At 39.2% G+C, this 13,869-nt stretch overlaps 2 protein-coding genes across 2 annotated transcripts in view; both read left to right on the top strand.

The window, feature by feature from the left end:
• Positions 1 to 4,922, top strand: part of arrdc1b (arrestin domain containing 1b) — a 43,039-nt gene extending 38,117 nt beyond the window's left edge. Inside the window, exons 7-8 of the mRNA XM_006803522.2 lie at positions 41 to 479; positions 1,018 to 4,922. Of these exons, the coding sequence (XP_006803585.2) occupies positions 41 to 479; positions 1,018 to 1,082 (504 nt within the window). The 3' untranslated portion in view covers positions 1,083 to 4,922. The remainder of the gene's footprint in view (positions 1 to 40; positions 480 to 1,017) is intronic.
• A 776-nt stretch (positions 4,923 to 5,698) lies between these two features.
• slc31a2 (solute carrier family 31 member 2) lies at positions 5,699 to 13,376 on the top strand. Its single transcript, XM_006803521.3, has 4 exons — positions 5,699 to 6,032; positions 10,200 to 10,266; positions 12,286 to 12,514; positions 12,829 to 13,376. The coding sequence occupies exons 1-4, from the start codon at positions 6,027 to 6,029 to the stop codon at positions 12,992 to 12,994; spliced, it is 468 nt and encodes a 155-aa protein (XP_006803584.1). The 5' UTR covers positions 5,699 to 6,026; the 3' UTR covers positions 12,995 to 13,376.
• Positions 13,377 to 13,869: the final 493 nt, after the last annotated feature.

Below are 13,869 nucleotides of genomic sequence, written 5' to 3'. Positions count from 1 at the left end.
ATGCCGCTGCTCCCTTCATGGATCTCTGTTTGTGTTACAGGTGTCACTAAGATATCCTGAAGCAGCTGTCACTCTGCCTATCTATATCGGAAACATCGCTTTAAACCAGTCTCCAACGAGGTCTACACCCACCAGTCCAGCGGGTGCAGCAGGGGTGATGCCCAGCGCTCCGCCAGCGGAGGAGGATCGAGGCGATGATATATGTGCAGGAGGCTTTACCAGTGAGGAACTTCCCACAAAGAGTCACTCACAGCAGGATCCCTCAGGCCAGGCAGTCACAATGTCTCCCAGCGCCTTCAGCTATGCACCGGGTGCGGCGGCACCGCCTAGCCACAATCACCCCGACGCATCTGCCCCGCTCTTCTGTTTGTCCACAGGAGCCACCATACCTTTCTTCACTGAGGGAAATGTTGCTCCAACCCCCACTTCCTGTTCACTCATTCTCCCGCCAGAGTACAGCACTTCTGACTACCCTCATGGTTAGTACTTAATAAACCTACCACACCCAGACAATCACCTGCAAGGTGTAATGGCTAATTAGGCATTTATGAGTTGCATCATCATCATCATGCTTCAAGTTTTAAAAATATTGGCCGATATATTGGGTTGTTGTTTTTTAAATCATCAAATATCTGTACATACCGGTCTTATAAAGTCCTGTATCGGCCAGGCTCCATTCACAGCAGTCCACATAATTTGTCAGATAATAACAATAAAAATACTCCAGATTAGGAAGAAACTGTTGTAATGCTGTATAGTTGGGTATTTAAAATGTGCAGTCAGCCTTAATGTGGACATTAAAGGGCCTGCAGTTTCTTGCACTTCCACATTTTCAGCTCCAGAGTTCGACTTCACTATTACTCATGGAAAGCCACGATAGCGCCCCCCCACTCCCCAAAATGACTAAGCAATGTGTTTTGCATTTTCTGGCCTATAATCTCTAGTAGATTCAATTCCAAGATAACCTTAAACTCTTATCTAGTCCCGTTTACTTTTCTTTGCCTCTGTGTGTTCCAGAGCCCCCACCTAGTTATGAGGAAAGCTGCAGTAGTGCCAACTCCAGTTTCAACAGTAGACAGTAGAGAAGAAACAGGTGGATGAAGAATTGTGACCACTCCCACCTACACCTGTTTGCACTCGCCTCGAAACGAATCCAGAGACAAGCTGGATGAAAAGAGGATGGATGCTTCAAACTCCCCAAGGATTGATTCTTTGTCCTGCATTGAGTTTGTTTTTTTTTTTTTGTTTTTTTTAAAAGGGGATAATTTCTTATAATGAATATAAGAATTTAAAATTTTCCTCATGTCCCAGCCGATAATGTCAGGTGAACATCACTGTGCCTAAAAAAAAAAAGAAAATAAGTATTTCAGATTGTTATACAGCATTTAGAATAATCAGTCGTTGGACACGTCTGTTGTGTTTTTATTTCCAACATGTTGTTGCATCTGTGATGCCTTGAAACTAAAAGCTTTCAGTCTGGCCTTTTTGTGGTGGGGCGGGGGCGTCCGGGGGTCCAAACATGCGCATGTTAGTGTGGTTCGCTGCTCTTTGTACGTGTCTCAGCTGTCCTCGTCGTCGTGCAGGCAGAGCTGCCTCCATCATGGATATAAAAAGAGGAATACACAGTCACAGGTGATGCCTGTGATAACAGCTTCTTTTCACATCAAAATCTTTTTTTAAAAGCACATAATGGTTATAAAGATAAGTAGGTTCTTAGGGAAACCACTCAGCTGAGTAACTGATTAAAATAATTCAAGGAGAAAATTCAAACTCAGTTCATACAGTAGTTTTCCTCTGGTCTGTTGTGCTGTTTGTTTTTATCTAAATCATCTTGATGTGATTTGCCCGATTTCAAATATCCTTATTATGGAGCTAGATGGAATGTTTAAAATAATACGTTTCAAAAGGTCATCAGCAATCATGCTGATCAATCAAAAAAATCCTAAACCTTTTATTCTACTGTCTATTGCCATCATTCTTCTGTCAACATTTGCCAACCATATCCCTCTGCAGAAGTAAGCATCCAACGACAAATGACGAGAGGCTCACAATGTAATCATTAAAAGCCTCCACAACAGCTGAGCTGCTTCTTTTCTTTTGCAGATGTAGATAATAGAAAATAAACTTGTTCCTAAACGAAACTGCTCATGACAAAATCGGGGTATTTTTTTTTTTTGTGTTACCAGGTCATGATGTAGCTATTCCTTATCTTTCAGGCTGTTATGGGCTGTTTGGTCCCTGTACAACTGCAGCGAGAGCTTGGTTTGCACTGTTGGCAGTAATTCCGATGCGTTCTCGATGGGTTTTGGCTGCCCTTCTTCACAGATTCTGTTCATAACTTTTATTAATTTATAAATCCATCCAAGTGGTGGAGGGTTTCTCGTTTGGTGACCTCAGGATCACCTCTCTGCTGTGGGTAGATGATGTGTCTTGAGGCAGTGAGGCACTTTGCAGGACTGAGGGCATGGTTCTCAGCCGGAAAAGGGTGGAGTGTGCACTCCGGGTCAGGGACGGGTTTAACTGTCCCGGGTCTTGAATCGACAAGTGAGGGAATAGAGTAGCGGGGGATTGACAGAGGGATGGGTGTGGTACAGGCCGTACCAGTGTGCTTTGAAGAAGAGAGATCTGAGCATAAATGTTAAGCTGTCGATTTACCAGTTAATCTACATTCTCACCCTTGCCTGTGGTCATGAGCTGTGGGTAGTAAACCAAAGAATGAGATAACAGATATTTGAAAGGTGTCTGGGCTCTCCCATAGCAGTAGGATGTGGAGCTCACATCACAAAGAGCCAGTCGAGGTAGTTCTGGAATTTATTTATTTTTTTAAACAATGTCCTACTGGGAAGAGGCCCCCATGGCGAACCTGAACATGCTGGGGAGATTACATTGCTCAGCTGGTTGGGAATGCAATGAAGAACCCAATGAGAGGCTGGGTGCCTCTGGGTAGACTGCTGCCTCTGTAACCTGAACCCAGATAAGCGTCAGAAAATGGATGGATGGATATTTTCCTTCTTTCATGTTTTTTTTTTTTCTTTTTGTGTGTGTGTCTTTTAGCTCCAAAGGTGCCGTGCCATTCAGTTCCATTAAATCCAAGAGTAGGCAGTCGGCTGCAGAGCTGATATGTCGGAAACTGAGAATCTCACACCGAATCAATGGTGATGGATAAACAGCACTACAGACCAGAGGAAAATTAAATGCAAATTAGATTTTAAGAGGAAAAGGCCTTTTAATCAAAAACGCTTCCACAAAGCAATGCAGTCAAACTTTGTTATTATTTATTATATTTTTTATTTCATTACATAAAAAATTGCATTGGCCTTGCATTGGCTCCTTAAGATATTTTTCTTGCCGTACCACTTTTGTATTCAGAGGAAGTTTGTCTCGTGAGCCTCATTTCCCCTGTAGCTGGTTATGAGGTCTGCAGTACTGAAAGCCGTACTGTGCCCCCTTGTGGGTAATACCGGTACAGGCTTTATCTCTTTTGAGCCTGCTCTTAAAACTGGAGACTAAAATGACCAGCCATGTTAACTGACCCACCTAACTTAGTCCTTGTTTCTGTGATTCACCAGCTGAAGTCCGCTCTAGAAATGTATTTCTTTCCTTTCTGTTGAGCAGAACTTATAAACTGAGGTTGAAGATGCATTTGGTTTGCATCAGGATGATTTATGTTAATTTTCCCCTTTGTTGCCTTAAATTTCTTCTGGTGATTTGAGTGTTTCAGTCAGTGCAGATGGTAACACATCTGGACATCTCAGCACTTCATTTACTGTGTGTGTGTGTGTGTGTGTGTGTGTGTGTGTGTGTGTGTGTGTGTGTGTGTGTGTAAGAGAGAAAGTAAAATGCAGTTTAACATCAATCAAACTTGAGTTTGAGCCGATTTCTGATCGAACATCTGTAAAAGTGGAGATATTTTCCTTTTTTGTCCATTTCTGCTTGTGGTCAGCAGTGGGGTTTAACTCTATTGTATTTTGTATTGATTTGATGTTGTTGTACCATAATATGATCTTAGCATTGCACAAATGTCTGCTATTTTCTGTTGTATGTATAGATATTTGTTCACCAAACCTTTTGTTTTGCACGTATAAAAACTCTTTTCTCATTTTATTCATAACGGCAAAATAGACTTCAGTGCTACAGTTCCACATAGTTGCATACATTTGTCATGTTTTGTCATATATTGATGACAAAAAAATTCATCCACATCCTCCAGGCATAGTAATGTATAGTAACTAATGCCCCTGAAAATCTGAAGCACAACATCTGCACTGAATGTTTGTGTGACTCTTCGTGTGTTTTCGTCTTATCTTGCCACTCTGCTTCAAATCACAGCATGGGTTTCTGATAACAGAAATTTTGTGGCTCTGCATTATTGTGAAAGCATGCCTTAAACAATCTGGGTACCCTTCAACATTTACATGAGCCTGCAGTGGACTACCTTCTTCTTCTCTATGAGGACATCAGGACATGCTCCTCCTGCTTTGTGTCTGGCGGGACTGTGCAAAGTGCACTTGATGTACACAGATGTAGCTTTCAAAAACAGTAAGACACTGGACTTTGTAGACCTGCTGAACTTTGTTTTTAGCTCTTTGTTTTAGGGGAAAAAAACTTGTGCAATTCCTTTTCTGAAGTCATTTCATGCTGCCTTTACCAGCCTTCATTCTGTTCAAATCCTCTTCACCAAAAGGTACTATAGCTTTATGAAACCCCTCGTTATGTTATCTTTTCATCCCTTCCCCCTCCCCTCATATATTGATGAGTGGTGTCCAGTTTTGTATTTTTCTACTATATGAGCTGTTTACAGGTGCAGTGTGGATATACTAATAGTTGCACCTCAACCATTACATGTACAGTTTCAGCTTACAGTGCAGATTCAAAGCTGTACTGCATAGAACGACAATAAAGTAAGGGGTAGCAAAGCACTACATCCACCCACATTTCTGTGAAAAAACAAACAAGGTTTTCTGCTGTATAAAAAAAATGTATAAAAAATAGACTGTTTACTATTACACCTGAACATTTTGCCAGACTTTCTTATGTTATGGAAGGGGTTTCAAAACATAGGGTGTGGGGCCAGAAACGGCCTGGCAAAGGCTGCAATCTGGTCAACTTAATAATTTCGAAAAATGTGAACAAGGACATTAATATCTCCATTTTAATAGTGTTTTCACATGATTTAACAGCTTTGGCTACTAATAAAGACCTCCCCTACTGCCATCCATACTAAAGTAAATAAATAATAGATAAACATTGAAATGACAGAAACGTCCACCACAGGTGGTCCCTGCAAGAGAGAACTGTTCCAGACAAACATGTATACATCGACAGTACGGGGTCATGCTGAGGAACAGAACTGCAGATGTGACGCACTCTCTTGGTGGATTCTAGAGTGTGGGACTGCATGAGGAAGTCGGGAATGGTAGAAGAGTGTATGAGAGTGATGGTCTAGAGCAGGGGTGGGCAACTCCAGGCCTCGAGTGCCGATGTTCTGCAGGTTTTAGATGTGTCCTTGATACAACTCCAAGAATTGTGTGAACTGCTTCCGTCTGTCACATGACCACAGCGTTCTACAGTCATTGGTTCTGCATAATACATAAACGCTTCAAAAGCTTCCATTTCTGCTCAGTTAGCGGTCTTATTTCACTCGTTTTTAAACTCAAATATTTGGGGGTTGTAGCCGCCCTCTTTAATCTAAAGGGTAACGTTTGTTTATCCGGGGCTCTCTATTTCGACTGCGCAGTCGCACTCAGGATGTTTGCCTTCGTCCTACATGTTGAAAAACTACATTAACCGTCAACCGTGGTTTGTTAGGCGAAGTCACGTGGTACCACAGGCTACATACATAGCGTCTTTGGGCTGAGTAGGTGGGACACTGGTTGTTTCTGTTGAGGCATATTTGAGAAATGCACGCCGACTATGTGGAAATGGCTCGTGCTTGAATGTCCGGACAGAGACTCATCTGTGATGGAAGCTGCGCTCAATAACCGCTGAAAGTGTGGTGTCAACGTTAGCGCGGCAAGCTCGTCAGGATGCGAGTAAGTTCTCTTTGTGTGTGTTTGTTTTGTCACTCAGCGGTCTAGCATACGCCATATGTGCTACTTTAATAAGCTGTTTTGCATTTGAGACGTTTCTTTGCTGGTTAATGTGTGGCACTGACTCACTTAGTGTGAGGAAAGCATGTCATGCACACTTCGGGGAACCCAGGGAATTGGTGTAAGCAGTACTTACTGGTTTCTGACACACTGCATCTAATAAAGCCAGTCAGAAAAATATGAAATAATCTGCTGTGAAACTACTACTACAAACTACTACGGTCTGACCTGGCGTAAGTCTGGGAGATAACACATCTTAGTTTTTCAAAGATGAGTTAACTTTACTTTGAATCATGTTTATAGTTAAGCTAATGAGAAGGGACGCTTACTGAGACCCCTTTTTTAAAAGTCTACTACAAAAACACTAAAACAACAGCGTCAGTGTTATGTAACCATATGATTAACTTTATACCTTGCTGACAGTGTCATCCAAAGCTGGACATTATGTTACCTGTGCTGTTTTCCTTTTTGAAGTGTCGATTTCTGAGAATAAATAAATTCGGGTCAGATCAGTTTAGTTATGCAAGTTGCAGATGTGGGAATTCATATGTAGGTGCTGCTGCTTTATGCACTTGGAATTCAAAATAAGCTCAATCATTGCTTTAGGGTCTTTAGTGCATTTATGCCAATAAAACCCGAGTGACTTTTGTTAACTATAGGTCCACTAAAACAAGTAGTTTTATTGCAGTTGTGCTATTTTTACCCTAAATAACCTTTAAATGAAAGTTATCGGTTAAACCTAAATAGTGAAAGCACATTTTGAGACTCGGAAATTGTTCTGTATTCGTATAAAAGTGCAGAATACAGTCATTTTGAGTGCTTGTAGTAGCAGCACTAATTACACCATTTTCAGTCCCAACTGTCACCTTGAAAGCAAACACCTGGTTTTTCCAAAGTGTATTTGAAAGATAAGCTCACAGTGCTTTCCAAGTCTAGCCCCCAGATGGATTGTTGACTCAAGCTGTCTGTATTTGATTTTTCCCCTCGTTCTTTCATTGTGTCAAATATTTTGACTTTTTTTATCACCTCTGCTGTCCTGTGTCATTTTAAATGGAAACTTTGGCCACCATGTATCTGTTTCACATTAAAAGAAGTTATAAAGACATACATTTAATGTTTCTCACTGTGCAGAAAAGCCAGCTCTTTCTAGCTCTTCTTTTTTTGCCTTTAAAATAACTACATTTATCACAAATTGGATGCTGCTTTTGTAGGTTAGTTCATTATTTATACGGGAGTACAGTTCACTCAGTACCATAATTACTAAGATTTGAGCTAAAGGTGAGCTCACTAAAAAGATAACAAGGAGAGCAGTCAGGTAGCTGATCAGACAGGTTTTAAACAAACCACGTGTGGTTAGGGCTTCAGAATGAAGGTGAATTCTGAAGTTAAAACCCAAACTAAATAATTTTGGGTTATTATTCATGTACAGACTGACTTCATAGTTCAGTTTTGGCTCTGATTATACACTGTTTCTCTGTGGAACTGCGTTTTGGCTCCAAAAGTCCTTAATTTGATAAAACATAAAGGGAGGAAAACTTGGATAGGAAGTTAAGTGGTGCTTGGGTTAGCTTGAACCTTGTGGATGTTTGAGACCTTTCGGTGTGGAGTGAGGTTACTTCAGTTCGGTAGGGTATTTGACTAATAGGGTGTCAGTGATGGATGGGTGGAACTCTGCTGGTTCTAGTTGTTGTGATAGACACTACCACAATGAGTAAAATGTTATAAATCACAATAATAAAGTCCAAACCTTTTGTAGATTAAGAGCCAATATAGGATTATCCTTTGACTGCTTTACTTGGTTTTCTATAGCACAGTAGTTGTATATGGTATAAGAAGAGTCAACTTGGTTCTTTTCTTAGGCCTCCATTGTACCTGTCGCATTAGTCACTTAATCGAGAGGTGAACGACCGGCACCAGAGGATATGACAGGACTTTTGTCGAATGGAACAGCAAGCATAATGGCCCCATTACATGATGTGATTGCCCAAATATCTGAACCTCCAGGATGCCTGCTGTGCTTTGTCTTTTTTTTTTTTGCAAATGTCACAACTAGACAGGAATGTACATGATGGAATTAATTAGGTTTGATCATCTAGTCAGTCTTAGTTATACATTGCCACTTCACAACAAGGGTAATCTCAAAGAGCTTTTATTTTAACGACAATTTTTGTGAGCTGGAACCCTGATGAGCAAGCGCTTGGGGATGGTGGGGAGGACAAGCCTCCTTTGTAACAAGAAGGGACCATCAGCAGAACAAGGCTCAAGGAGGGGAAGCCATCATTGCCACCATTACTCCATCCTTCCCTCTATGCTTTGTCTTGTACTTCATATTGTGCTTTCTCCCTTGTTAGGTCCATATTCTAACAAGAGGTCATTGCATTCGTCCACCAAGTTGTTTTGGGAAGAACTTTGAGGATGTTTGATTATCAGCACTGCACTTCTGAACTTGGTCATCTGGCCTGACTGTATCGTTGAAATTTTAGAAGTCCAGAAAATAAGGAGGATTAAGGCATCGATTGTTTTTATGTCACAGCCAGTGGTCACAATACCAAACAAAACAACTCTAGTTACTGTTGGACAGATGGACCTTTGTTCTTAAGCTTATTGATTTGGCCGGATAAAGCAGATAATCCTTGCTCCGATAGTCTTTTGTACTGCATTGTCTTTGCTGAGAGGAGTTCCAAGATGACCAGACTCATCTGCATAGTTAAGTGTCCCCATTTACTTAACATATCAGAAATTGCATTATCACACATGGCTTTAGGCTTAAATGCGTGGTTTTCTGTTGGGCATCAGTTTTCTATTACAGTTGGTTATACTTTATGCAAGATCACCAGCAAACTCTAAAACTGGGAAAACTGGCTCCAGTGGATGGCTCAGATCTGTTCTTGTTTTCCACCTTTTAGTGAACCTTTCAGGTAGATTCCCATTGACAATGGTGCCGCTTTTGTAATGACATTGTGAAGTGTTTATGGTCCCACATTGGTATCTGTTTGTGTAGGTCTTCGAATATGCAGAGAATACGAAAATGTACTTGTGTGCAGTCCTCCAAAAAGCTGTATGTAGGTTGATTGTTCATTGGTTAGCTTAGGCAGAAAAGGGAGACTGTTCACAAAGAAAGAGGGCACAAATAATAACTGCAGTAGACTTTTTTAAAAATTGCTTTAAATGATCAGTGACACACAACTACAATATGTAGATGATGAACTACAAAGCTTTGTGTAATTTCACATGCAACTAATGTACAGCTATGCTGTGCACTTCAGTGTGACCATATTTAGAAAGGCTTTCATGGTCTTCCTCTCAATAGTTGAAGGCTTTCCTAAAGTTGAGTGAGGTACTCCATTCAGTGCTTTGCTTGATAATCTAAATTCATAAAAACGTTTATGAGGAAGATGAAGCAATAAGAGGGAGAGAGGCAGAAAGAGAGAGATATGGAGTCACGGAGAAAGAAGCTAAACGGTGGTTTGGGGGCATGAGGGGCCGAAGCTGCTCCCAGATTTTTTTGAGAGAAATATCGTATGTCTTAACAGTTTGTCATTGGAGGATTTCAGAGTGCCCTGAGATGAAGTGGTAAACAATGATTTAAGACCATCTAAGGTGAGAATTTTTAGGTGTATGACACTGGAAGCCAGTGTAGCTCTGTTAAATTTGGAACTTTATAATTTCCAGACTTTATAACTAGCAGATCTAAGCTAGGCTGATGCCTAACTGAGATCTGCTAGTTTGCAGCTGGTGAGAGGCAGTCATGCCAAGACAGGTGGTGAATTATCGGGGATAGAGCTGGGCTGCTGAGCAAGCAAGAGCCACAGACCGTGCATTCCTCTGTCAGCCCATATCCACAGCAGCAAGGCTGAACAAAGTGTGCCTTTGTGGAGCAGTATGTCCTCTAATTGTTGGACAAAATCATGTGTGTGTATATATACAGCATATTTGTGCAAAGTAGTATAAATTAAATTCTTTGTTTTTCACTCTGTAATCAGAAATATTTTGAGTACTATTGTACGGACTGTTCTCGGAACATTGGACAACAGCATTCAGTATAAATGTTGGCCCTAAACTCCACTTTACCAGTGAACGACACCTAATACCCTTCTCATTTTTCTTTAGATGACTTTTGGGGTTTCGAGCAGCGTGACGCTGCTGTTTGACTTCTGGGATGTGCACAGCCCTGCAGGTAAGCTGCAGAGTATTAAAGTCTTGCGAAAAAGCCTTAGAACCAGTTCATCTGGATTTAAAAATTGTGTGGTGCAATTCAAATACTTATTTCTGATGACGGTGGAGTGTTTCTGTAATATTGCTGACATTACTATACAAACTTGATCTACTATGTTCATGAACTGAAGCTTGAATAAACCTGTTCAAACTTGTTTTTAACAGGTTTGTTTGCTTCAGAGGTAAAACTATGGAAGTTTTATCTTTTTATTGTCAAGTGTTTCTCTTTTTCTTTTTTTAACTTGTAGCAGGAACCAAAAATTTATTAATTGAAATTAGTTTTTAAACAGCTTTGAAAGATGATGCATGAACCCCTTTCTACATTTGTCAAAATATGCCAGCCTTGAAGTGGATCTGGATTAGATTTAATTACATTAAGGAGAGGTTTAAGGGGTTAGAATTAGTTGTTAAAGTGAAAAATAAATTTTTAATACTAAAATATTACAGTTGTAGAGGAGTTGCCAGAACAGATACCCCTCATGTATCCCAGGGGAAGCAGGGAAAATGTTCTCAAGCTATACGTAGAGAAAATTTGTTTTCTCAATGCTTCTAGTCCTCTGCATTTTTCATGAACCTGCTTTTGGCTGGAGCTTCGCATTAAGTAAACAGATGTTGGTGTCAATCTAGTCTAAATCTGAAAGTAGCAAAAATAATGATGTGTTATTCAAAGGTTCCTTTGAAAAATAGGTTCCAATATGTGAGTATTAATAACATGAAATCTAAACTTAGAAAAGTAACTTGTGGCGTTCCGCAAGGATCTGTTTTGGGACCGAAGTTATTTTTACTTTATATAAATGATATTTGTGCAGCCAGTGATACTTTAAAATATGTGGTGTTTGCTGATGATACAAACTTATTTTGCTCTGGAAAGGACATAAAGAAATTACTGAAAACAGTGGAAACAGAACTCATGAAGTTAAATAGATGGTTTGTATTTAATAAACTATCACTGAATGAAAGTAAAACAATATTTATGTTATTTGGAGGTAGTAAAAGTAATATTAAAGTAAAACTGAATTTAAATAATGTTGAAATTGAAAGAGTATATGAGGCAAAATTTTTAGGAGTAATTATTGATGATAAATTTTGTTGGAAGCCCCACATAGAACATGTGAAACAGAAATGATCCAAGTCTATTTCTATTCTTTATAAAACAAGAGATTTTTTTTTTTTTTTGTATAAGAACTGCCTTTATTTATTGTATACTTCCCTTTGTTTGCCTTATATGACCTATTGTGCAGAAATTTGGGGGAACACATACAAAACATATTTGGATTAAATTTTTAAATTGCAAAAAAGAACTATTAGAATAATAAATAAAGTTGGATATAGGGAGTCCACCAACCAGTGTTTTGTAAGATCATCTATGTTAAAATTCATTCTAAAACTTTAGAAATGATATATCGAGTGATGAAAAATGTTCCAATTCGTATTTTAAGTATGTTTAAACTAAGAGATGGAAAATATGATTTGAGGGGGTCTTATAAGTTTGAAATACCTAAAGTGAGAACCAATGTTAAGTATAGATGGTTGTCAGTTTTGGGAGTGAGATTATGGAATGGACTTAATGATGAACTGAAGATTATGTTTTTCTTTGTCATTTTTCAGGAAGAATTTAAAAATTTGTATCATTCAAGGTTACGTAAATTTGGTTTGATGAATAACTTTGTGTTAATTTAATTTCTTGATTTATCATTGATTTATTTTCAAACTGTTATATAACTTATTTATCAATGCTATTCATTTTCTTGGTTAAGGATTTGATTATTCCTATGGGGTAAAGGACAGGATAATTATAAGCCACAAGGCTTCAGCCTATTCCATGTTCGGTTACTGTATGATTGAGTACTTTTATGTTAAATGATAATCTGTGTTGTTGTTGTTGACCGAAATAAATTTCACTTCATCATCATATTGCATAAAAGTACTTTTTAATAGTGACTTTTTTGTGAGTTAACATTTTGTATTTTTGTACCTACAGGGATGGTGGTGTCAGTGCTGGTGGTCTTGCTTCTGACTGTCTTTTACGAGGTGCTTAAAGTGTGGAGATTGTGGCTGGGGAATCCCTCCAAGCTGACCCAGCCTCAGTCTCCATACGACGCCCCATCAGCTTCCCACTGCGACAGCATCTCTGTCCTGGACAGCAGCCCCTCTGAATCCTCACTGACCCCTATAGCATCAGTCGTTACACCTCAAAGTACCAGGAACAGGTAAGCAAGTCATTTCTAGTAACTGTTTTATCATGGATCGTACTGTGAAATGCAAATCACTGAATAAAATACAGAAATGCATCTATTTGAACTGTATGGTTTATGGCATGGTAGTAACCTCCATAGCATGGTGACACCCTTTTTTGTTGGTGTATCCTAGATTGCAACTATTATTATCTTTTGGGCAGTATTAAACAAAAGTGTGTGGCAAACTGACACAATCACATATTGGCAGACTGAATGTCGAGACCTGAACGATGTATTTGACTTATTAGTTTATTTATAAATGGCCCTCTCCCTCTTCTTTTCATCAGCTGGTTGTTGCACATCATACAGACGGTCCTCCACATGCTGCAGGTGTCTCTGGCCTACATGCTGATGCTGTGCGTCATGTCCTATAACACCTGGATATTCCTCGGGGTCATCACGGGGTCGGTCCTCGGTTATTTTATCTCATTTCCTCTCTTAGGTCGGATGTGATGGCACAGACATTTAATATAGTGAAATAAAGAAAAAGATTTACTTTTTACCATCCGAGGATCTCGAAGGATGGAAAAATTAGTGGAGAATGAGCCACGTGACACTAAACTTTGCCTAAACCTCATCTGGATATAGAAACTCTGAACACTGAAAATGATTTTAAGCTTCCAGAAAACACTATATTTTAACATTTGTCCCTAATTAACAAATAACGCATTTCTGTTAAAGTACATAATGTTTGAAAATACTCAGTTTTTCAGTCCTAGTATTAGTTCTGCTTCACTTTTAAGTCAGCAGACTGTGTGAGTAATACCTGTGGAAAAATGATTATTTTTTTTTTAATCTCCAGGAAAAGTAGGAGTGTTGTTCAATTCTGCTTTTTTTTTAATTATTATTATTATTATTATTATTATTATTATTGTTTTTTAAATTATCTTGAAAATCTAAACAATTGATTTAGAAAGAAGAAATGCACTGGAATCGCCCACAGCATGATAACACAAAACTCAGAGATGGGAAGTCTGCACAGATTGTGGTGTGTTAGGATGCTATGTTGTTGTTGTAGGCTTTTATTCATACTGCACCATTTTTTTTTCATTTGCTGTCAAATCATTCAAGATGGAACTTGATATTTGATTGTCAAGTGTTTTGGACTAAAATCTTAAAGCTGACTTGCAGCTAAATCAGACATTTACAGTCACGGGTCATGAGACAGAATTGCATTGCGCTGGAGTCCATATGAGGAACTGATACATGTGATTCTCGCTTGTAAAACCTTGTGAAAGGTCATCTTGGTTTGTTATTATTCATGGTCATGTGGTTCTGTAGCAATTGTTTAACCACAATCAGAAAAGCAAAGTGCCTTGAAGCTGACA

This window comes from Neolamprologus brichardi, chromosome 7, assembly GCF_056152115.1.
Source record: "Neolamprologus brichardi isolate AB-2024 chromosome 7, ASM5615211v1, whole genome shotgun sequence".
NCBI lineage: Eukaryota > Metazoa > Chordata > Actinopteri > Cichliformes > Cichlidae > Neolamprologus > Neolamprologus brichardi.
This window is presented reverse-complemented; position numbering and strand designations above follow the sequence as displayed.

Excerpts from the sequence above, each read along its gene's own strand:
- slc31a2 (XM_006803521.3), top strand. Across the intron at positions 10,267-12,285 it reads GGATGTGCACAGCCCTGCAG|GGATGGTGGTGTCAGTGCTG; the intron begins GTAAGCTGCAGA and ends TTGTACCTACAG. Across the intron at positions 12,515-12,828 it reads CCTCAAAGTACCAGGAACAG|CTGGTTGTTGCACATCATAC; the intron begins GTAAGCAAGTCA and ends TCTTTTCATCAG.